This window comes from Oryctolagus cuniculus, chromosome 2 (assembly GCF_964237555.1).
Source record: "Oryctolagus cuniculus chromosome 2, mOryCun1.1, whole genome shotgun sequence".
In the NCBI taxonomy this organism is placed as follows: Eukaryota; Metazoa; Chordata; class Mammalia; order Lagomorpha; family Leporidae; genus Oryctolagus; species Oryctolagus cuniculus.
In genome coordinates, this window is record NC_091433.1 from 36,656,565 (window position 1) to 36,682,078 (window position 25,514).

General features: G+C 37.7%; 1 protein-coding gene across 1 annotated transcript in view; it reads left to right on the forward strand.

Annotated features, from left to right (window-relative positions):
• The window catches only part of GRXCR1 (glutaredoxin and cysteine rich domain containing 1), a 138,616-nt gene that overhangs the window by 100,918 nt on the left and 12,184 nt on the right, over positions 1-25,514 (forward strand). The window contains exon 3 of the mRNA XM_008248370.4: positions 19,142-19,207. Within this exon, the coding sequence (XP_008246592.1) occupies positions 19,142-19,207 (66 nt within the window). The remainder of the gene's footprint in view (positions 1-19,141; positions 19,208-25,514) is intronic.

A 25,514-nucleotide genomic window follows, 5' to 3' on the forward strand; every position in this document is an offset into this window, starting at 1 on the left:
ACATTAAACTGAGCCTTCAAACTGCATTCTTGCTTCATGTCCAAAATCCTTACCAAGATTTTCATAAATTCTTGAGAGGAAGAGATGATGAGGGTCACAAGACTTGCATTCATAGGGTCATTTCTACCTGGGTCTATTTCTTGTTTGTGCAGTTTTTCTCTGTACATGAAACCTACAAAGCACCTGTGATTGGAATTTACTTTACTTGAGACCTGAAGGCATGTGTGAGGGCAGACTTGCACTGTGTTAACAGGAACAACTTCTGATAAGACACGATGTGCTTCAGAGTCCTCTGGGATACACAGCTTCTCAGGTTGTGTCATCACTCTCTCACCCTCTTTGACCCACCAGCCTCTACTGCCTACGCCCTTTCTTTGGAAGAAAAAGCAAGGAATATTTTGGTCTTCTATAGAGCCTTGAGGCCATTCTCCTTTGAGGTCTTTGGGTTCCTAACTCTCTCCCAACCTTGGGCTCACTCTTCCCCCAAATAAGGGCATTACCCTCAAGTAGGTTTTCCATTAAAGATATTTTGTCTGGGGCAACTATTTAGGGTTTTTAAAAAATAATTTAAAGTTTATCATGTACTGTCTTAAGGAATAAAGAAAACAGCTTTAATTTACTAAGAACTCCTAAAAAGTAGACAAACCAAAGCACCCTAAAAAATGTCGTTGTCTGAATTGTTTATATGCATCAGTAAGCAGACAATAAGCCCATTAAATTATTAAGAAGGTTCCTTTTCAGATGGTTGCTGGAGTTTAGTTTCTTTTTTTTCAACATTTATTTAATAAATATAAATTTCCAAAGTACAACTTTTAGATTATAGTGGTCCCCCCCAATAACTTCCCTCCCACCCTCCCATCTCCCGCTCCCTCTCCCATTCCATTCACATCAAGATTCATTTTCAGTTATCTTTATATACAGAAGATTGATTTAGTATATATTAAGTAAAGATTTTAACATTTTGTACCCACACTGGAACACAAAGTGTAAAATACTGTTTGAGTACTAGTTATAGCATTAATTCACATTGTACAACACATTAAGGACAGAGATCCTACATGTGGAGTAAGTGCACAGTGACTCCTGTTGTGGACTTAGCAAATTCACACTCTTGTTTATGGCATCAGTAATCACCCTAGACTCTTGTCATGAGTTGCCAAAGCTATGGAAGCATTTTGAGTTCGCCAACTCCTAACTTATTTAAACGAGATCATAGTCAAGGTGAAAGTTCTCTCCTCCCTTCAGAGAAAGGTACCTCTGTCTTTGATGGACCGTTCTTTCACCTGGGATCTCACTCATGGAGATCTTTCATTTAGTTTTTTTTTTTTTTTTCCAGAGTGTTTTGGCTTTCCATGCCTGAAATACTCTCATGGGCTCTTCAGCCAGATCTGAATGCCTTAAGGGCTGATTCTGAGGCCAGAGTGCTGTTTAGGGCATCTGCCATTCTATGAGTCTGCTGTGTATCCTACTTCCCATGTTGGATCATTCTCCCCTTCTTAATTCTATCAGTTATTATTAGCAGACACTAGTCTTGTTTATGTGATCCCTTTGACTCTTAATCCTATCATTATGATCAATTATGAACTGAAACTGATCACTTGGACTAGTGAGATGGCATTGGTACATGCCATGTTGATGGGATTGAATTGGAATCCCCGGCAGGTTTCTAGCTCTACCAATAAGGGTAAGTCCGAGTGAGCATGTGCCAAACTGTACATCTCTTCCCTCTCTTATTCCCACCCTTATATTTAACAGAGATCACTTTTCAGTTAAATGTAAACACCTAAGAATAATTGTGTGTTAATTAAAGTGTTCAACCAATGGTATTAAGTAAAATAAAAAAATACTAAAAGGAATAAAGTAGTAAGTTATTCCTCGACAAGGGCTGATCAAGACATTGTTCTCATAGTGTCCATTTCACTTCAACAGGTTTCCTTTTAGGCGCACAGTTGGTTGTCACAGATCAGGGAGAATATATGATATTTGTCCCTTTGCGACTGGCTTATTTCACTCAGCATGATGTGTTCCAGATTCCTCCATTTTGTTACAGATGACCGGGTTTCATTTTTTTATTGCTATATAGTATTCTATACAGTACATATCCCATAATTTCTTTATCCAGTCTTCTGTTGATGGGCATTTAGGTTGATTCCATGTCTTAGCTATTGTGAATTGAGCTGCAATAAACATTGAGGTGCACAGAGCTCTTTTATTTGCCAATTAATTTCCACTGGGTAAATTCCAACTGTGGGATGGTTGGGTCATTTGGTAGGGCTATATTCAGGTTTCTGAGGACTCTCCAAACTGTCTTCCATAGTGGCTTTACCAGTTTGCATTCCTACCAACAGAGGATTAGTGTCCCTTTTTCCCCACATCCTTGCCATCATCTATTGTTAGTTGATTTCTGTATGTGAGCCATTCTAACCAGGGTGAGGTGGAACCTCATTGTGGTTTTGATTTGCATTTCCCTGATGGCTAGTGATCCAGCACATTTTTTCATGTGTCTGTTGGCCATTTGGATTTCCTCTTTTAAAAAATGTCTATTGAGGTCCTTGGCCCATCTCTTAAGTGGGTTGTTGGTTTTGTTGTTGTGGAGTTTCTTGATCTCTTTGTAGATTCTAGTTATTAACCCTTTATCGCTTGCATAGTTTGCTAATATTTTTTCCCATTCTGTTGGTTGCCTCTTCACTTTCCTGACTTAGTTTCTATTTAATGTGACACTTGCTATCCTTTGTGATAAATAAGAGAGGTTAAAAAATTCATGGAAAATCCATGTCATAAAAAACTATGCATTTGAAATTTCTTTTGCACAAAATAAACTTGTTCTTTAAGTCCATTTTGTGATTAGCTTTTAAAGTGCTCTTATATAAACCTACTTTATTTTTATTATTACTAAGTCATATGGGGAGGAGTAGTGAGGACTGTGTTACCAGTTCATCATCTTTTTATCATAAACTTGTACTATATGTATAGCTAATGGACTTTCCTGTTCATTCAATTAAACTTCTTCCTCTTTCTAAGAAATTATTGAATGCTTTTTAACTACAGCTACATTTTCCACCCCTGGTTAAAATTAGTTGGCTATGTTTACAGCAAAATTTGTTTTCAGTTGTCTCTACTTTTTTTTTGCTTATCTTAAATATGGTTGTATTATTATTTGCTAAATCACCTTGAGTAGTCCCTAAAACCTGTTAAACCTCGGTAGGTGGCAACTTGACATTCAGCTTGATACTAGACTTTGCAAAGGGTCAAGTTTGCTCTCTTGAGTTTTTAATTATTGGGAAATATCCAATTTAAAATGCTGAATCAGTAACAGCTATATATTTCTCCATTGTGAGGAACACTATCTGAATTTATGTGGTATTTTCCTGGAGGAATAATGTTTTTATTTGTACTCTTAATGTAAGTCTGTGGGGATGGGTTGTAAGCATAGCAGGTTAAGTTGCCGCCTGCAATGCCAGCATCACATATGGATGCTAGTTCAAGACCCGGTTTCTCTACTTCTAATCCAGTACCCTGCTAATGGCCCAGGAAAAGCAGTGGAAGATGGCCCAAATGCTTGGACCCTTCACCCATGTGGGAGACTTGGATGAAGCTCCTGGCTCCTGGCCCAGCACTGGCCATTGTGGCTGTTTAGGGAGTGACCCAGCAGATGGAAGATTATCTCTATCTCTCTCTCTCCCTCCCTCACTCACTGTTTCTATAACTCTGACTTTCAAATAATAAAATAATATCTAAAAATACATTCTCAGCAGTATATATATAGACATATATATGTGTGTGTGTTTATGTATGTATATACATATAATTTTTCAATTGTCTTGCTGTGGTTAGATGTGTGTGTGATATTTTCCCTGTATTTCAGTTGGTTTATGCCTGAATTCTGAACTGGATATCCAAATTACATGCTTTTTCCTGCTTCCTGACCCAGTAGGAAAGGGATGATACTTGATTTTGGAATCATAGACAAAGGAAGTAGTAAAAGTCCTGATATAGAAAGACTTGTATTGAACCAGAGTTTAGTTTCTAAGGTGTTTTCCATTTTAATGTCAAACTATCACTGTATGTTGAAGTAGCCTTTGAGAGGCTGGTTATGTTTTATTATTATTATTTTTAGCACATTTTTAGCTTTATTTTTTCTCAACTGATGTGTATTTATAAGTTTAATTATAACAAATTGCTGATGCTTGATCATCTTTGACAATGATAGCAATGCCATATTGTTCAGCCTTATGTTGTTCAAGAACAAAGTGCTACTGCAGCAAGGGAGACTGTGACCAGATTGCAGACTATAGCTATCAAGGGGCCAGCAGACAGACTGTACTCGCTTTACTGGGTTATAAGGTAGACAGATTACCTGAGTGGGGGGGCTGGATGTTGGTGAAGGACAGGGAGACCCAGCTTCCAGTGTCTATTCCTTAGGGCTGACTCCTAAACATTCTTGTCTGTTGGGGAAGCCAAACCTATAGCCTGTTATTTCGCTCATCAAATATTTAGAGAAACTGATGAGTCCAATCCTGTGCTAGGTGGAGTTATATTCAGTGTTAAATTAAATAGATGTTGTTTATGCTGTCATGAAGCTTACATTCTGGTGCTGACGGAGGGCAGCGGAGAAACAAGCAAATAGGTGCTCAGTTTCAGATTGAAGACTGCAATGAAGTTAGGTAAACCCATCTAAGATTGAGAACAATTAGGAAGATATATTAATTAATTTGGCGGTAAGAAAAGGTTTTATGAGGAACTGAGACTTGAAGGCAAGATTTGAAGCATCACAATGAGAGCATCCAAAGAGAACGGGGGATCCAGGCATTCTGACTGTAGAAATTTTGGACAGTGCTCTCAGGCAGCAAAGAGCTGGGCATAAAACTAAAAGACGTGGAAAGCAAGCCTGGTGAGAAGTTCATGAGAATGTGACAGAGAGGATGCTGTGAAGTGGGGTTAGAAACCTAGGGCCATGCCACATGGGATTCTGTAGACATATTTGGTTCTGATAGAAGTGAAAAGCAAAGGTATTCAGTGTTTTCTATCAGGAGAATAGCAAGTGAAGTATCAGTTATAAGTTTATCAACAGATCATCTGGCCTCTGCTTGAGGAAGAGACAGAAGCAAACAAGAATAAAACCAGGGAAAGGGTAGTCTTTTTTAGAAACTTTTTAAAAATTTATATAAAGGTAACAATTTTATGTATTTCATATATACTTTTTAAATTTATTTGACGGATAAGTTAGACAGTGAGAGAGGGAGAGAGAGAGAGAGAGAGACAGAGAGAAAGGTCTTCCTTCATTGGTTCACTCCCCAAATGGCCGCTACGGCCGGCACTTCACTGATCCAAAGCCAGGAGTCAGGTGCTTCCATCTGGTCTCCCATGCGGGTGCAGGCCCAAGCACTTGGGCCATCCTCCACTGCCTTCCCGGGCCACAGCAGAGAGCTGGACTGGGAGAAAAGCAACCGGGACTAGAACCTGGCACCCATATGGGATGCCTGTGCCACAGGCGGAGGATTAATTAAGTGAGCCATGGCCCTGGCCCTCATAGATACATTTTTAAGAGTGTATTGAAACTTTGCACCCGACCATCCCTCCCTCCCTTATTCCCACTCTCTATCCTCCATCTTTTCTTATTTTTCTTTTTATTTTTACAATGACATACTTTGAATTTACTTTATGATCACCAGTTTAACCCTCCACTAAATAAGAATTCAAAATTCAGTAAGTTGTAAGTAGAATCAGCATTTTGAGATTTGATTATTGTTTATAGCCCTGTCTGAACTCCTGAGGAATTCAGGGTGTTTGCAGTTGAGGTGATGGAGAAATGAATGCATTCTAAGTACAAGATGCAAGTGAATCAGCAAAAGTTATTGATGGATTGATGTGTGGTGATTAAAAGTAAGAAGTCATGGCCAACTGTTAGAATGCTGATTCGTGTAAGTAGAAGCACTGCGTTGCTATTTATAATTTGCAACTATGTGCCTTAGCTTCAGCAGTCCAAATCATTTCCATATGAGCATGTATGTTTCAAATCTTAGAGACTGCCTCATTTATACATCCAAATAAAAGTCTTTGACTTTTACTTTTATGCTTTGTAATATATTAACTGATTAACTTTATATTGTCAAATATTATGGTCACTTTATTTTAATTTTAAAATGTTTCTGAAGCTCTTTTTATCTTATTTTTCTTAGTCTGTTATAGCTTTGGTTATTATACCTTATTTCATTAATATGTTTCCCTGCCTTTTATTTACTTCATTTAATCTAGTTTTCATTACTTATATAAAATTTCATTTTATTCTTAAAATCTGCCTTTTAATTTTATCTTTCTGCTGCTTCAAGCATGTTTTTATTTCTTTTGTTTTTTTAATCTTTGTTTTGTAATATGGCATAGCATCTTCTAACTGTTGCTATGCTTTCTCTTATTAAATCACTGGTAAGATAAAAATACCTTTCTGCGGGCCCATCTTCTACATAAGAAGCATGTATCTTTACCCTATGGGTAGCCCTGATACAGACCTGCCTACATGCTTTAGCAACCAATCTCTATTTCCATCCATTTGTTTCTATGGTTCATGGGCAATAGGAAAGCAACAGTTCAGAACTTTTCTATAGCCTGTTGGCCTTCACTGGTGGCCTAAAGAAAACATGGAAAGACTCTATGAAGCACAAGAAATGCCAAGATCTCAAATCTGTATTCTTATTATTGACTTTTACTGTACATTTGACAGAATTTATAGTACTATCATGGTGAGTGACTATAATAACAATAGTAAGTAATAGTAATAGATACTCTTCATCAAGCACTTACTATGTTCTTTTATATTAGGCTGTGGTTTGACACATATTAATATCATGCTTATTCTCATACTATTCCTAAGAGGAAGACATTATTCCAAATATATTAATGAAAACCATAAATTTAAATAAAGAAAAGCAAAGACATTATAGGCAGGTAGACCTGTTTGAGTTATGACTCTACAATAGTAAACTGTGTGATCTTGAACAAGTACTATTGTAACATTTGTACTTTTATAATCTTTTGTAAAAGTGTCTCAGTTTCTTTATTTTTAAGACTGATGATTTTAAAACACAACTTAAAAGGATACATTGAAGATTAAATAAGTGATGCTTGTAGAACATCTTATCTAACTATCGGAAGCCTCTCCTATGAGTCTGCTATGTCATTATCCCAATGCCCCTCGCCCACTACTTAAGAAATCCTCCTGATATTGTCTTATAATTGAAACACTGGAGGACCTGGAGAGAGAAATCACAGAAGCTTTGTAACATTCAGAAAATCCAAAACTTGCTTTCTATGGAGACTACAAAGGACAAGACTAAAGGAGATTGCAAAAGAGGACCAGGCTTTAATCTCAAGCCAGATTTAGAAATTTAAGTTTAGTCCTACTTCTGACATGTAGAATTCCTGGAGAAATGAAGAGTATATTATTGCCAACAAAAATTTTTTTCAGACAAGGTTATTATTGCCACCCTATTTTACTAAACCTTATAGATTAAAAAAAAAAAAACACTTGATACCCAAGATTTCATGATGGCTCCAACTTTAATGCCATTCCTATCCTATCTCTCTCTATGAATGTATTCCTACCTGTGTGTAAATTAATTTGGATGCATACATGTACAGATAGATGGCTATGTCTTAACATATCATAAACTAAGTAGCCAAAAACAGAGATTTCTCATAGTTCTGAGACTGGAGGCTGGGAAGTCCAAGATCAAATTTGGTGAGGGCTCACTGCCCAGTTCACAAGTAGTCACCTTCTGGTACCCTTATGTGATGAAGGAGCAAGGGAATTCTTTGGAATTTCTTTGGTAAGAGTATTAACTCCATTCATGAGGCTCTGTCTTCACAACCCAATTACTTCCCAAAGCTTTATCTGAACGTTCAGTCTATAACAATCTCTTTCTTTCTCCAGATATATCAATTAATCAAAGATTTATATGAGTATCTGTTTATCTCTGCATGTATTTATTATCAATATGATTCATAGGCTATTGGTTCAGACAAGTGTAAATACGTATAATTATTTGTTTTGCGAGTAACCTTGAATTGGTAGTGGTCCAGTATAGATTTCTCTGTTCCATAAGTGATTTTTTTTTTATCTTGTTTCACCTTTGTTTAGGGTGAACCCTCATTCACAGTGAATACGGCTCAGCAACATCACACTTTTTCCACATTATTAATGGGTATAAAGAAGTTAAGGATGAGTAGCTTACTTTAGGAATGGCGTGGAAGCTGAATGCATTATTTCTGTTCACATCTCACTGGCAAATACTTAGTCATGTGACTATACCCAACCACACTTGCGAGGTTATAAATGGCAAGAGATTCGCTAACTAAAACAAAGGATGGATAGTGACTCTGTGTGTGTGTGTGTGTGTGTGTGTGTCGGGGGAGTGTTGATAATTATTATCCTGTTCTCATTATTAATAGAAGGAGCTCAGTTCTAAAAACAAAAGATCACTGCATTTGATTTTTAAACAGGAAGAAGATCACAATAAATTTTTCAGAAAGTTTCTTTGGAATTCAGCTCAATAGAAAATTCATTACTTATGTTTATCTTCTGAAACAAGTGCAATCCAGTTTTTTCTTGATACTAAGACTCTGTGTGTTTCAGGTACTGTGATAAGCACTCAACATGCGTTATCTCATTCTTCCTCCTAACCCTTCATGCTAGAAATATTTTTCTCTTTGAAAACTAAGAGTTTAAAGGACTAAGCAACTGCCCAAGCTCACACAGCCAATAAATAGAAGAGAGAGGATTTAATTTGTAGCAGAGTACATAGGTTTAACTCAGTGTTACAGCCTTCCTAACATATCCTGTTGCATGTACGATTTGCTTTCCTTTACCCCATGATCACAGGAAGGTTCTCACCACTCTTATTCTCTCATTTTGACAGCAATAATAAATAGACTCAAAAAGGGATTAGCCATGTAAACTGAAACCACAGGAGCCATTGCTGATGGTAACATTATTTTTTTCCCTTTACCCTCTTTTCTAGCTTTCTCTGAGTCTCAGGAAGGCAAAGACCATTTTACACAGGTGTCTTTGCCCTCTGACTTCTAGTTAAGAGGGAGGCTGAAGCAGGAAATCTGAATGAAGAATAGAGAGGCTGGGTGTTTAGATCCTCTCTTCCCTTCATCCAGGGGTATACTATGGCTGTTGCTGAATTCCTCCTACCCCTTTTCCATGGCTACATCTCTGGTTTTGTAGCGCCAGTCCTTTCCCATGAACTAAGAGTGGTGACAGCTAACCATTATGATAGACCCTGGGTACTTCATCAAGTCTGTTAGTTTAATTGACCTTGTCCACACTTCTGTAGTGGGCCCTTCATTCAACAATTTTTAATAAAATTTGTTGGGCTTACTTTGTGATTCCTGCTAATATCCTGAAAACCAACTAGGTTGTTACTGTAGTGAAGTTTTTCTTATTGGCAGCTGGGGGTGATGTCTTCATTCCTTTGGTCATTTAACTAAGATAGTAATATGAATAATAAGGAAATTTTTATTGGATGCATATGCCACGTAATGGATCTTTAATAGCCTATCCATATTAAACATCCTTGGGTTCTATCTGGGATGATAGCCCATTCAAGTTGGAACACCTTCCTATGAATGGAATTTTAATCAATTTACTTAATTTTGATTAAGTAAAATTTTTCACCAATTATTCGCACAATGTGAATTGTCCTCAAATATTTTTCCTGCTGACATTAAATATCCAGATTGTCCAAGAAAAATAATGAACTCAATTTTTAAGCAACATTGTTCATTAAATGTCCCCAGTCTTTTGGCTCTTTAGAGAGCCATAGCTTAAATCTAGAAAATCTCCCATTATAAAGAACACTTTAGCCATTTCTATACATTAGCTGAAAAAATCCTTAAATGTAATGCCACCTTTTCATTTTGATAGGTCAGAAAAATTGAATTTTTCTTCACAGTGTCTTATATGAGTAATTAGCAACTACTTCCTCTTCATGAGGAATTGAACCTAACCACTACATTTCTGTTTTTATCTATTATAGTTTCAATTTATGGTAACATAATCCTAAAGCAATGTAAGGCTCTTGTTGGTTTCCATTAATCTTTTATTTGATTCTAGACAGGAAATGCTTGTAGACTATGATTTTTTGTGGGCTCAAAATTGATTTTTAGTTATAAATGTTCTTAAGGGATTTACTGCTAATAATAAATAACTTGCTCATTGAAATCTTATTGTCAGTCATGCAATTTTCTCAATTCTTATATATCATCTCATATAATCCTTATAATAACCCTTTAGGCATTATATACATCTGTTTTACAAATGAGTCTTAGAAAATTTCAGTTATATGTCCAAGGTAATTTAACCTGTAAATAGAGAAGCTAGAATTAAGCCTGTGTCGTCTTCTTTTTTTAAAAAAGGATTTTTTGAAGATTTATTTATTTATTTGAAAGGCAGAGGTATAGAAAAGGGCAAGAGGGAAGAGAGGGAGAGATAGAAAGACTTCCATCAGTTGGTTCACTCCTCAAATGGCTGCAGTGACACAGCTGGGCCAGGCCAAAGCAGGAACCCAGAGCCTCCTTCAGGTCTCCTACATGTGTGCAGAGGACCAACACTCGAGCCATCTTCCACTGCTCTCCCAGGCACATTAGCAGAGAGCTGGTTTGGAAATGGAGCAGCCAGAAATCAAACCAGGACTATACAGGATGCTGGCACCACAGTCAGCAGCTTTTCACCATGACACAGTGCTGGCCCAGAGCCTGTGTCTTATCATTTAAAGAACCTTGGTGAACTTAACCTCTGTGTTCTTAAAATATCAGTTTATACAAAGAGAATTTGGGGACATGGCAGAAAATAATCTTAAATATATTAAACAGTATTCTGGCTCCTTCTAACTTCACCTCCAATCTTACATTTTCTAAAATTTAGTTTTCTGATATTTTTGTATAATTTTATATATTTTAAAAGGAATTATAGAGATAGTCTTTTGCTTTAGGCAAGTAAGTGTGCATCCCCATGATCACTTTTTTTATGATATAGATTTATATTTTTTTGAGTGTTAGGATTGACCTCTATGAAAATTGTTGTTTAGAACTACACTGTACAAAAAGTGGCTCAGTGCTAATTCCATAAAGCTAAAATCACTGTCTTTTGCATGCAATTTTCTGACGTTCAATAGTCAGTAACATATAATTACATAAAATAAATCAACTAGTATAGTTAATTTTGTAGTTAATTCTTCCTTCCAGCAACAAGGAAAACCATGTTCTTTTGAATCAGATTATCCATGGGAAACTTTACTGTGTTTGAAGAGCCTGGTGGGATACTGCTACTCCTGCTTTGAATGTTTTCCAGGGTTGTTTGGCATAGAGCTCCAGGGACTCAGTGGAATGTTCCTTTGCAGTGGAGAAGATCCAGAGCTGATTCCTGAAGTGAACTCTGATTTTCTCAACAGGACTTGAGTGGTCTATCTCTAGGCAGGGGTGATATGGTCGCTATTTCCAGTGGATATGGGAATCACGGCAACGAACATTTACTGGGCACATCTTTGGCAGGCATCATGCTAGGTTCTGGTTGAGCTCCTTCAATGCCAACCCTGCCATCTGTTCTCTTGATTACATAACACAAGTATGCTTTATCAGCCAGTACTAGAGATTCCTAGCTCCCAGGAATCTAGAAGTGTAACCAGAAAATGCACCCTTCAGGGGTTTACTGCCTAATCCCCGTCAAGTGCTCAGCTGGGAGAAGCGTTAGTTCAAGGAAAGTATTTGCACATTTTCATCCCTGTTCTCCTCTAGGTTATCTGGAATTCTATCATTTAAATAGATGCACCATAATTTAGTCTTCTCTTTATATAATAGCAGTCATAAGAAACAGCCATCAAACATCAATGCTGTATTTACTCCAGAAATGATGAAATATTAAAATAGCGAATACTTGAATATGTGTGGATTGTCTATGGTGTACCACACACACCTGTGTACTTGAGATCATAGTCCATGCAATTGCAATGGGGCTTGCTGTGCAGTGGGGTGAAATGTGGTCTGAGACAACAGTGAAAGGAATGGTTGATTTCTGTCTGGGGAAATCAAGGGAGCAGTCCTGACAAGAACACATGTCAGGTGGGTTTGGAAGGATAGATCAGAGTTCCCCAAGAGATGGTGGGGGAGAGGAATACAAGGGATTTCAGGCAAAGCATAGGGCATGTGCAAAAGCATAAAATCTTGTGAAAGGACATGAGATGTCCAGGAAGAGGACAGAGAAATTTAGGGTATCAGGAACTTATGGTTTCAAAAGACAGGGCTGGAAAGACTGATGCAACCAGCAGTGAAAGAATTTGTATTTGTAGGTCAAGCTAAGGAGCTTGGGTTTTACCTTCGTTGCTAGAAGACATGAAAGCAAGCAGGGTGGCATGTACAATATAAAAATAGAGAAATAAATGGCAGAGAGGTAGTTAAATGAGAGGGGAAACTTGCACTGGTTAGATTCAAGAGCCATTTCTTTTGTTTTTAAGATTTATTTACTTACTGAAGGGCAGAGTTGCAGAGAGAGAAGGAGATACACCCAGAGAGAAATCTTCTATCAGCTGGTTCACTCTTCAGATGGCCACAACAACCATGGCTGTGCCAGACTGAAGACAGGAGCCAAGAGCCAGAAGCTTCTTCTGCATCTCCCATGTGGATGCAGGGGCCCACGTATTTGGGCCATCTTCTGCTCCCTTTCCAGCTGCATTAGTAGGGAGCTGGATTGGAGGTGGAGCAGCCAGGACTTGAACTTGTACCCACATGGAATGCCACATCAGAGCTGGCAGCTTTTCCTGCTATGCCACAATGCCACCCCCTCAAGGGCCACTTCTCTAATAGCATTTACTTGGAGACAAAACTTTTATGGCTGATGAAGAAGCATGGATATTATTTGTTCAATTAGCCAGTGTATCTAAAATGTTACGTAATTATTGTTTAGACTACTGCCAAGAAAAGCTGTGTTTCATCTGAGAAGTTGGCTCAGAGTAAAATTTCAAGCCCAATCATATCTATCATCATGAGCATTATTTATGTTCTTAATTCCTATTCAATTTTTATTTTATTATACCATGGCTTGGATCCTTAACTATAAGTTACTTTCTTAGCAAGATAGAGTTGGTATATGAATAAATGAAAGTAAAAACATAATAAAACAACAGATATGTAGATATATGTGTATATATACATACATAGATATACATATATGCCTACATGCATATATATAGACCTACACACATATGTGGGTGTGTAGGTCCTATCATGGCATACACACGTATCCTAAATAACTGAATAAGACATAGTGCTATTATTAAAAAAATAACTGAAACTTTTAATGTTTCACTGACAATTTAGTCTGGTTGTGGATTTAGTGCCATGAAAAACTCCATTCACTTGAATTTCTTGGGTACTTGCTCAACAGTGAGTCCTGATCATAGTCCATCATATACCATATATTGAGAGTTATCTGGACTATTTGTCTCATTAATGAGGTTATTTTATATAAGTGGGCATAAAGCATGTGTGGCACAGTGAAAAGAATGTGGGTTTTGAAATCAACTCCTCCTGAATTCAAATCTGGTTGAATTGATTTACTGAAAGATTGGGCAAATTCTTATTCCCTTCTCACTTTCATGCTTTTATTTTAAAAACAAAAATGATGCTTACTTTGGATCAGAGATTAAAAGATCCCATGTTTCTAAAACACATTATTATAATTATTTTCAGGATTATATTAATTTTTTTAGAAAAAATGGATTCTGACTCAGTTACAATATATAAATATATACCATGAAAATTTCCAAGGTAATCTAGAAATCTTGATAAGCTGTTCCACTGGCATGGAACAGAATTGTGGATTTATACATAAAAAGTAAACAAAACAAAACAAAACCTCATGGTAATATTCTTAGCCAAATGCCAACAAGGAAAAAAAAAAAAAAAAGATTGTCCCCTAATAATGTCAATGATTAAGGAAATAACCTCCTTGTGTGGTAGGGTTTCTTCATAGCCAAGTGATTTTTGGAATACCTTTGATGAAAAAAGTGAAAGAGATTTTTGGATATGCAAATACAGTGAAGGATGGGGCAGATTGAGAGCTGCAAACCTCAGGACAGAGGGAGCTGTAATTTTTCCAAGATTTGCCAGTTGGGCTGAAAAATCCCTATTTTGTTGCAGCTGCAGTTATTAGGATCATTTGATTTCCTTGTATCCTGTAGGATCCTACACAGTTAGATTGCGCAATGACAGGTAGAGGACAGAGACATGGGACTTTGTGGGGAACAGGAAGCTTTGACTACTTTTACTGCTCCACATGAGGCACAGGGACCAGCAGGCTTCTTCAAGTAAACCGTCTGGGGCCCAGCCAGGTAGAAATGTGGAGGCCGTGTCCAGTACCCGCAGCAGAGAGGGAAAGAACTGTTCAGCTGCCTGTTCTCTGTTTCTGAGCAAACTTTTTCCAACCTTAAGCACTTGATACACCCCTAGCACCACTGACAAGAAAATCAGTGTACATTATGCCTTTAGGTCCGTTGCTTGCTGTGATCAAAGCCGGCATTGCTCCTGTATTGCACGATCTACTTCCGTAGTAGTAGTGCTGCTGGAACGATTTGCCTGAGGCCGAGAACATTTTACATATTTAAAGATAATGAGGTAGGTCCTTTTCTTGGCATAAGCACTGGATTCTGAACTGATTCAAGCATAATGCTGTGATAAGAAAAGAGCTGGGAAGCAGACATGTGATAGCTTTTCTGGTATGTTCATTTTGTTTGGAGTCACTGTGGCACATTTTATTTCATTTGGGAAAAGTGAGGCTTATATTTTCTATCCATGTGCCAAATTCCCCAGAGACTTTTCCCAAGTTAGTTCAGCTAACTCTTAAAAGAAATAGGATGTAGCAAAACTAAAATATTACCATTTGTTGCCAAGTTTTATGTTATAATGTTTTGCCATGGTATTTTCATTATCTTTGTTCTTACTTTAGGTGTGTGAAGAGCAGAAAAACTGCTAAAAAAATCAAATAATATAACCTGTCTCCTAGAGAGAGGTATATTGTTTGTAGCCCTGGGCTTTCATGCATAGTGAATTTTAATCTACCAGGTTGACATTTCTGATGGCAATTAAGATGATATGAGTTACAGAAGATATATTGAAGCAAAATGAAACCAAGGTCTAGTGGCCCCTACACTTTCCTACAAAAAGCCTACCTTTTCTTGGAAAATTCATCCGGTCTCAAGGTCCCCATCCAATGCCACCAACCCCAGAAAGTCTTCTCTGTTTTTAATATTGTCTAGCCTTATTAATAATTTCAGGTATTAATAATCCTGTGGGTTCTTGCCATCTATTCAGAGAAGAATTTTGAATATTGGCTCAAATAGACAGACAACATGGTAAGTTTCTAAGGATTTTCTTCAGTGAGAGAAATGCACAGGAAAGTGAGTGCTTTAATTATGGGAGAAAGAAGTCTGGAAGCTAAGTTGGATCCGTAACAGGCAGAGGGCAGACCAGGAGTGAGCCATGAGGAGTAAGCATGCAGGCAGGAAAGCGCAGGCAGGACGGAGGCTATACAAGGGAAGAGCCTGCCATGTTCCAGGCCCTTTATCTACTCCCTGGGCATCCAGGTGAGATCATTCAGGGGCATGAGATCACACAGAGGGGTGTGGCCTCCAGCTGACAAATCTAATCAACTTTATCCTATCTGCCTGCCTCCATCATTCCTTTCTCAGGGACTCCACCTTAATCTTAAGGGATGCTTAAGGACATAGAATCATCATATCTTCTGTAGCTGCTTCCTGCTTCTTAGGGGCGTTGCCAGGCCCTGCCTGTCTGGTCTCTGCCTATCTCATCTAACAAATATACTTTATGAGCTAGAGAATTTTCAGTCACCACCAATGGCTGTGTCCCCTGCATGGTCAGTTATTCTTAGAAGTCATTGAGTTCTGAAACATACAAGTTTATTATTTAGCATAGGCAAAAACAGAACAAAACCAATTGCAAGTTGTATGCCCCTGAAGATGGAAAGGACTTATCTTAGACTCCCAGATGGTGGTGATAGGCTACCCTTATATAGATTATAAGACCATTTAGCTTGAGCATAGAGAATTATAATAGAAGAACCCATTAAGGAGTTTATTGCCAACAACAGCTCTCAGAGAGAATCAAAAGAGGAAGCAGGTACAACACGTCTGCCTTAACGTCCAGCAGTCTTGATGTGATGAAAGTAAACACTTAACTTTTTTTTTTTGAAGAGGACCTAAGATCTTCAGTTGGCTCACAGAAGTAAGCAGGCATGTCTTTTGCATTCACCTGTGAAACTTAAGAGATAGAAGTTTAATCCTAATTTCACTGAGGTAGTCACGCTCAGTAGCACCTGGTAAGGTCACTTCCATTTGAGCTGCAACTGGTCTGAAGAGGATCTTTCTAGGAATGGCTTGCTCAGGAGTTCCTAATGTAGGGACTTCTGTTAAAAGCTCTTCAATTCTTTGGAACACCTTTTGTAGCTTCCCTGTCCAGCACAGTGTGTTTGTATCAGGGCCTTTTAAAGCTCCATATAAAGGATTGGAATCCAAATCCCATAGAGTCCTGCCATCTGGGAATCCCAATGTTGGAGCTTCTGTTAAAAGCTTCTCAATTCTTTGGAACAACTTTTGTAGCTACCCTGTCCAGTACAGTGTGTGTGTGTGTGTGTGTGTGTGTGTGTGGGTGTGGGTGCCTTTTAAAGCTTCATACAAAAGCCTGGGCCCCGAATCCTGGAATCCATATTTCATGGAACCCTGCCATTCCCAGAAATGTCTTTATCTGCTTTTTAGGTTTTTTGGTTACCTTATACATTGAATGGCTTCCTTTCTCTTGACTGATGAAAGGGCATGGTTTCCTGGAGTTAGAACATACCTCAGGTAATCTATCTCTTGTGTAGAACCTAAGCTTTGGCTGGTGAAATTCTGTATCTTCACTTTCCCAGATTATTGAAGTAACTGTCTCATAATAGCCCTGAGGCTTTGAACCATTATGTACTCTGTATTTGACCTTAAACCATACAAGATAGGAATATTGCAGGGAGACATAGATCCAAGGGTCCATGTTTGAGACACTTAGTTAACTTTAAATGAGCACCTAAGAATACAGGCAATGGAGTTTGACATTTAGACACAGCTGGAACTTATGACACATAATAATATAACACATTAGAACAAAGTAAATCTTTGGGAACAAGTTTTACCATTAATTCTAATGCTGTAAATCTTGGAGGACAGGGGCCCTGCATAGGAAGTTAGCACACAGTGACTCCTGTTGTTAATTTAACAACACTCTTATGTATGACATCCGTGATCACCCAAGGCTCTCTGCTTGAATTCCATTAGCACTAACAGCACATTCTCAAAGTAAGAAATAGCAAAAAAGAAGCCAATCCATGCATTTTCCAAAAGCCTTTTCTCTACTCCCAAAAGGGAGTAGTTACATAGTCTGTTTGGCAGGTGGGCACCCAGGTGAGATCAGGTAGAGACATGAGATCACACAGAGGGTGTGGTCTCTAGCTTACAAATCTAATCAGTTTTATCCTATCTGCCTGCCTGTATCAATTTGAATAAACAGAACTTTCTTCTCTACTGCTGTAATTTTTCTATCCTGTCTTTCCTCACCCCAAATCTCTCATCTAGTATTTATATTTCATGCTGCATTGTGGATTAGTTTTTTTTTCTGTGTATGTTCACACAAAAATATGTTGTAACTCTTCTAAGAACTAAGACTTTTTTTAAATGCGTGTTTGTGTTTTCCACCCTGCTTAGCACAAAAGAAATTAAAATAATATTTATTGTGTAATGATATTTCTCCCTGTTTTGTACATTAAAATGGATTCAATCCGGCCGGCGCCGCGGCTCACTAGGCTAATCCTCCACCTTGCGGCGCTGGCACACCGGGTTCTAGTCCTGGTCAGGGCGCCGGATTCTGTCCAGGTTGCCCCTCTTCCAGGCCAGCTCTCTGCTGTGGCCCGGGAGTGCAGTGGAGGATGGCCCAAGTGCTTGGGCCCTGCACCCCATGGGAGACCAGGAGAAGCACCTGGCTCCTGCCTTCGGATCAGCGTGGTGCGCCGGCTGCAGCACGCTGGCCGCGGCGGCCATTGGAGGGTGAACCAACGGCAAAAGGAAGACCTTTCTCTCTGTCTCTCTCTCTCACTGTCCACTCTGCCTGTCAAAAAATAAAAAAAATAAAAAAAAATGGATTCAATCCATAGTCTGAGCCATGCTCTGGACTAAGCACTGGGAGCATGATATGAACAAGGCAGATGCCATCTCTGCCTGTTATTAGAAATAATTACTTCAATCTTTCCTTTTTCCCTGTCTATGATTACATGTTGGGAAGCAGAATAGGACAAGAAGGGGTGGTAAGGCAGAGAAAGAAGGGATAGTTTGAAGTAGCATGATGAGTTTACTGGAAAGTGCACGTATCGCCCCATATCTCGCTTTCATGGTGAAGTTTTAGAAGTTAAAACACCAGCTCTGGAGTCCATCCCATGTTTGTGTTCATGTTCTCTTTTTTCTTCCACTCTGGATAGTCATAGGACTTTTGTTCAATCTCACTGAAGCTCAATTTGTGCTAATAATAACATCTACTTCATCAAATGGTATGCTGTGTAGTGGCCCACACACAACATGATCTTAGTATTGGTTGTTATGATGATTACTGTTATTATTATTATTATTAGCTGTTGCTATATTTCCATGTATAACTCTATTGGGGGCCATGTCCAGGACTACTTGGAGTTGGACAGAGACAATGCAGACTGGTAAATTGCCTCAAAGCCTCCTTTTCCAGACAGTAGAGCTGTTACTTGGCTCCTTGGACAACTCTGAAGGGTGAGATGGATTCTTCCAAGTCGGGGCTTAATGTAACAGCTGTAGGCTTCACAAAGCTCATCTCCTGCTGATAGCCTTGGCCTTGCCTGCGGTGAGTCTTATTGGATGGGAGGATATGTGGCACTAAAGAGACATTTCTCTTTGTTGCCCTACTGATTGTAAGTTTACTTAGATCTAAAGGGAAAAATCATGTTCAGTGCATTGTCAGTTAAACTTTAGTGGAGAAAATTTTGTTTTCTCAAATACTAACAATATAGTTTTCTTGTTCCTAGGGTGCTGAGAAAATTTTGTCAATGAATGAATCAGGAGAACTGCAAGACCTCTTAACCAAAATTGAGGTAATTGTGCTTTTTAGTTACTTTTATTCAGCAAAATGTTAAACACATTTACATTGTATTCAAGTTTTCTAACTGAACCTGCCCATCCTATGTTCTTATAAGTATACATGTGATGGCTTTTATTGGCTATTGCCTGCTGTAAGATTTGCTCCAGCTGGAATGGTTCTCATATTGGCTTGTAACAACCTCATACTATGAGGTAAAAATTCTGGCCATCTTTATTTGGGCCTAATTCTCTGTAATAGAGGTGTTGCTGAGATGTTACAAGTCTGGCAACTGTCTTGAAACCAATTAAAAAGTTTTCATTAAAACGACTTCATTTTTCCATGAACCAGCTCATCTTTTCTAAAGTTAACAGAAAAGGCCCTTTCTCTAATAAAGCACATTTTAATCTTTGTTCCTATATTTGTAACTACAGAATCAGAGAAATGTACTTGAAAATAAATCATGTATCAGATTATATGAAACAAGGAAGTCCAACACCCCTCTGTTACATTACTGTCTCATCTTGCTTCTCCCTACAAGTGAGGAGATCGAATACCTTATTTCCCAGACTGGTACACGTTGAGAGTGAAAAGTCTGCATTAGTAATTATTCAAGGACAACAAAACTGGAACAGGACTTTATCAGATAAACTCAGCCATATGTTCACCTGGTGCCTTTGTGCCAGCCAGTTCCTCTTGCTCTAGTTATCTTCTTTTCTAACCTATTTCTGACTCTATGATGCCTTTCACTTCACTCAAAAGAAAGAGCCATGAGGTTTCTTGTGCTTTCTTACTACTTTCATTCTTGCAAGCTATTCTGTCTGCTTCAAATGCCATCGTTCAAATTCCTCTTTTCCCTATACCAACTTCTATGCCCATCTACTGGTATCACTTCTTTCAAAAATCAAAAAATGTGATTGCTTCACATTTGAATTCCTGTAGCCTTCTTTTTGGGGGGCACTTATCAAAATCTTCCTTGCGTTATCTTCCTTTGGGAATTTGACTCATGTCTGAAATGATCAACATGGTCCTCCACTGTAAAATTTTATTTTACTATTAATGTTGTGATCTTGCCTAAATGGAAAACACAATGCATTCATTCAACAGTATTTTTGAATATCTACTGCTTAGCATCTTGCTAAGGAAGAAAATAGTAACCTCTTAAAGTACTGCTTGCACAGAGCAACTCAAAAAGTTTTGTGTTAGTTTCTGTCATAATACAAATAATAGTGCTATGTTTAGACACAGTGATCCAATGAGGCCCATGCCCATAGAGAAAGTGATTATGATGAAAGTTGTCTGAGCTTTATCAAATGAACTTACCATGATTGGATTGCTGAATTCGAAAGCCATAGGAAATACTGAGAGAGACAATCTGTTGTGAAAGAGTTGTTTGCATTCTCTTGGTTTCCCCGATTGATCATTTCTGAAGTATGTGTAGACCCAGAGACTTTAGCTCTATCCTCAGCTCCATTTATGATTCAGTGGTTTTTAATCTATTCTTTCACTTCTCAGGGTCTTGATCTCTACATCTATGAAATGAGGATGTGTTCTTGATAGGGTGAAACTCCTCTCACCTAAAATGTTGGTATGGATAGATTTCTTGTCTTCTATTTGTTTTTTTTTTTTTTAACCTAGAAACTTTTTATTTATACAAATTTTGGAACATAGTGATTCTTCCCACCCTACACTCCTTGATGCCCGCACTCCTACCATTCTTTCCCCTTCCTCTCCTATTCCTATTCAAAATTATTATAAAGATCTATTTGTGATTAACTTTATACTCATAAAATTAACCCTACACTAAGTAAAGAGTTCTACAAATAGTGTGAAAAGAAGTGTTCCTCAACAGTTGAGACAAGGGCTGCTAAAAATCATGGCATCTCAAAGTGTCAATTTTTCTTCTATATACTATATTTTAGGTGCTCTATTAGTTACCATTAGTAAGGTATTTGTATTTTTGGAGCTGTCTAATTTAACTAATTATAATGGTTTCCAGTTGTATCCATTTTGTTGCAAAAGACAGGATTATTTTTACTGCTGTGTAGTATTCCATGATGTACATATATCATAATTTCTGTTTCTAATCTTCTGTTGATAGACACTTGGGTTGATTCCATATCTTAGATATTGTAAATTGAGCTGCAACATACATGGGGGTACAGATAATATTTTCATATGCTGATTTCATTTCCATTGGGTAAATTCCCAGGAGTAGTCACATGGTAGGTCTATATTTAGATTTCTGATGTAAAATCTTCATAGTGTCTTCCACAGTGGCTATACCAGTTTACATTCCTACCAACAGTGGATTGGGGTATCTTTCTCCCCACATCATTACAGCATTTATTATTTGTTGATTTCTGTATGAGAGCCATTCTAACTTCAATGAGGTGAAACCTCTGTGGTTTTGATCAGCATTTCCTTGATGGTTAGTGATACTGAGAATTTTTTCATGTTTCTATCAGCAATTTGATTTAAGTACATGAGCTACTTTGAGTGGATTTTTGTGTAAGGTGAAAGATAGGGGTCTTGGCTGGTGCTGCGGCTCATTAGGATAATCCTCTGCCTGTGGCACCGGCACCCCGGGGTTCTAGTCCTGGTTGGGGTGCCAGATTCTGTCCCGGTTGCTCCTCTTCCAGTCCAGCTCTCTGATGTGGCCCGGGAAGGCAGTGGAGGATGGCCCAGGTTCTTGGAGTAAGCACCTGGCTCCTGGCTTCGGATCGGCCACAACATGCCGGCCTTAGTGGCCACTTGGGATTGAACCAATGGAAGGAAGACCTTTATCTCTGTCTCTCTCTCTCACACACTAACTCTGCCTGTCAAAAAAAAAAAAAAAAAAAAAAAAAAAAGGTAGGGGTCTTGCTTTCTTGCTTCATACTTCTGCATGTGGAGATCCAATGTTCCCAGCACCATTTGTTGAAGAGACTGTTCTTGCTCCAGGGATTAATTTTAGCTCCTTTGTCAAAGATAAGTAGGTAGATGTGTGGAATGATTTCTTAAGTCTCTATTCTATGTCATTGTTCTAGACGTCAGGTGTTTTTTGCGAGTACCAGGCTACTTTGATTATAACTGCCCTGTAGTATGTCTTGAAATCTGGTATTATGATACCTCTGGCTTTTTTTTTTTTAATTGTATAAGAATGAGTTAGTGGGGCAGACACTGTGGTGCAGGAGGTTAATGCCCAGGCCTGAAGTGCCGGCATCCCACAGGGGCACCGGTTCGATACCTGGCTGCTTCACATCTGATCCAGCTCTTTGCTATGGCCTGGGAAAGTAGTAGAAGATGGCCCAAAGTCATTGGGCCCCTGCACCCTTGTGGGAGACTCAAAAGAAGCTTCTGCCTCCTGGCTTCAGATCAGCTCAGCTCTGGCCGTTGCAGACAATTGGGGAGTGAACCATCAGATGGAAGACTTCTTTCTCTCTCTGCTTCTCCTCTCTCTGTGTAACTCTTTCAAATAAATAAAATAAATCTTTAAAAAAAAACCCGAATGAGTTAGCTATTTAGGGTCTCATGTGTTTTTATATGCATTTCAGCATTGATTTTTTTAGATCTTAGAAGAACATCCTTACTAATTTGATTGGAATCACATTAAATCTGTAGATTGCTTACATTAGTATGGACATTTTGATGATATTCTTTCTTCCAATCCATAAACACGGAAGATTTTTCTACTTTTTTATGTCTTCTTCTATTTCTTTCTTTAATATTTTGTAATTTTTATCAGAGATTTTGATGTCCTGGTTAAATTTATTCCAAAACATTTAATTCTTTTTGTAGCTATTGTGAATGCGATTGCTCTTAGAAGTTCTTTCTTGACCATGGTGTTGTCTGTGTATACAAAGGCTGTTGATTTTAGTGTGTTAATTTTATATCCTGTTACTTTACCAATCTCTTTCATGAATTCCAATAATCCTTAGTGGAATCTTTTGGATGCCTATATATAGAATCATGTCATCTGCAAATAGGGAGAGGTTGACTTCCTCCTTCTAAATTTGTATCCCTTTGATTTCTTTTTCTTGCCTAATATTTCTGGCTAAAAATTCCAGGATTATACTGAATAGTAATATTGAGAGTGGGAATCTTTGTCTGCTTCTGGATCTTAGTGGGAATGCTTTCAACCTTTCCTCATTCAATTAGATGCTGGTCATGCGTTTGTCATAAATTTCCTTGATTGTGTTGAGGAATGTTCCTTCTAAATCCAATTTGCTTAAGGTTTTCATCATAAAAGGATGTTGTATTTTATCAAATGCTTTCTCTGTACCATTGAGATAATCATTCTGTTGAGCTAATCTCTGTATTATTGAGTAATCATTTTTGTTCTTCAATTTGTTAATGTGATGTATCACATTTATTGATTTGTGAATGTTGAGCCACCTCTACATATCAGGATGAATCTCACTTCATCCAGGTGAATGATATTTCTGATACATTGTTAGATTTGAATGTTTAGTATTTTGTTGAGGGGTATTTTACCTATGTTCATCAAGGATATTGGTCTATACTTATCTTTCTGTGTTGAATCTTTTTCTGGTTTAGGAATTAAGGTGATGCTGGCTTCATAGAAGTTGTATGGGAGGATTCCCTCCCTTTCAAATGGATAGCTTAAGAAGAATTGGAACTAGTTCTTTATATGTCTGGTAGAATTCAGCAGTGAAACCATCTGATCCCGGACTTTTCTTTGTTGGGAGAGTCCTTATTACTGATTCAATCTTTCTCTTGATTATTGGTCTGTTTAGGTTTTCTATTTCTTCATGGCTCAGTTTTGGTAGATTATACATACAACCAGGAATCTATCCATTTCTTCTATATTTCCTAGTTTGTTGGCATATAGCTCTTTGTAGTAATCTCTGATGATTCTTTTTATTTCTGTGGCATCTGTTGTTACAGTTCCTTTTTCATCTCTGATTTTATTGATTTGAATCTTCTCCTTTTTTCGGTTAGTTAATACAATGGTATATCATTTTTTAAAAATTGTCTCAAAAAGCCATCTCTTCATTTCACTGATGTTTTGTATTTTTTTGCTTCAATTTTGTTTATTTCTTCTGTAAATTTAATTATTCCTTTCCTCCTACTAATTTGGGTTTTGGTTTGTTGTTGTTTTTCTAAGTCCTTAGATACATAAGCAGCTCATTTATTTGTAACTGTTCCAATTTCTTTTGTAAGCACCAATTGCTATAAACTTCCCACTTAATACTAGTCTTTCTGTATTACATAAGTTTTGATTGTTATATTGTCATCTTCATTCGTCTCCAGAAATTTTTTTTTCAATTTTGATTTCTTATAGGACACAATGCTTATATAAGAACAGTCTCTAAGCATTTACATATGTTCTAGAGATTCTTGAGTTGCTGATTTCCAGCTTCATTTTTTTTGTGGTCAAAGAATATGCTTGATATGATTTCATTTTTTTTAATTTCCTGAGACTTGCATTACTGAAACTTACATTATGGCCAAGCATGTGGTCTAGAAAAGAGTTACATGCATTGGTGAATAGAATGTGTATTCTGCAACTGTGGGATGTAAAGTTCTGTAAATATCAGTTAGATCCCTTTGTTTATTCGCTGATTGTCTAATGATCTGTCCATTGCAAAAGTGGGGTGTTGAAGTCCCCCATTACTATTTCTTTGGCATCTCTATCTCTATTTAGATCCATTAACATTTCTTTTAAATAGCCAAGTGGTTTGTATTTCAGTGTGTATGTATTTATTATAATTACATCTTCCTATTAAATTGAACCCTTAATCATTACATAGTGACTTTCTTTGTCTCTTTTATCAGTTTTTGTGTTAAAGTCTGTTTTGTCTGATATTAAAATGGTTACTTCTGTCCTTTTTTGGTTTCTGTTAGCATAGAATATCTTTTTCTATTCTTTCGCTTTCAGTCTATAGGTGTCTTTGTTGGTGAGATGTGTTTCTTGTAGTCAACAGCAACTAGATGGGTCTTGGTTTTTAATCCATTCAGTCATCCTGTATCTTTTAACTGGAGAGTTGAGATCATTTAAATTCAAGGTGACTATTGATAAATAACTACTTGGCCCTGCCATTGTTCCATAATTATTCTTATTGTCTACTTTGGATTTCTTTTGTGCTTTTACTGGGAGATTTTCTGCCTCTACCTTCTTTCATAGTGATGACTATGTTTCTGTGTGTCTGTGTGTAGCACATCCTCAAGCATCTTTTGTAAGGCTGGATGAGTGATGACAAAGTCTTTCAATTGCTGTTTGTTATGGAAGACATTTGTTTTACTTTCATTCAGTATAGTGTTCTGGGTTGACAGGTTTTTTTCTCTTCAGACTTGGACTATGTCTCTCAATTCTCTCC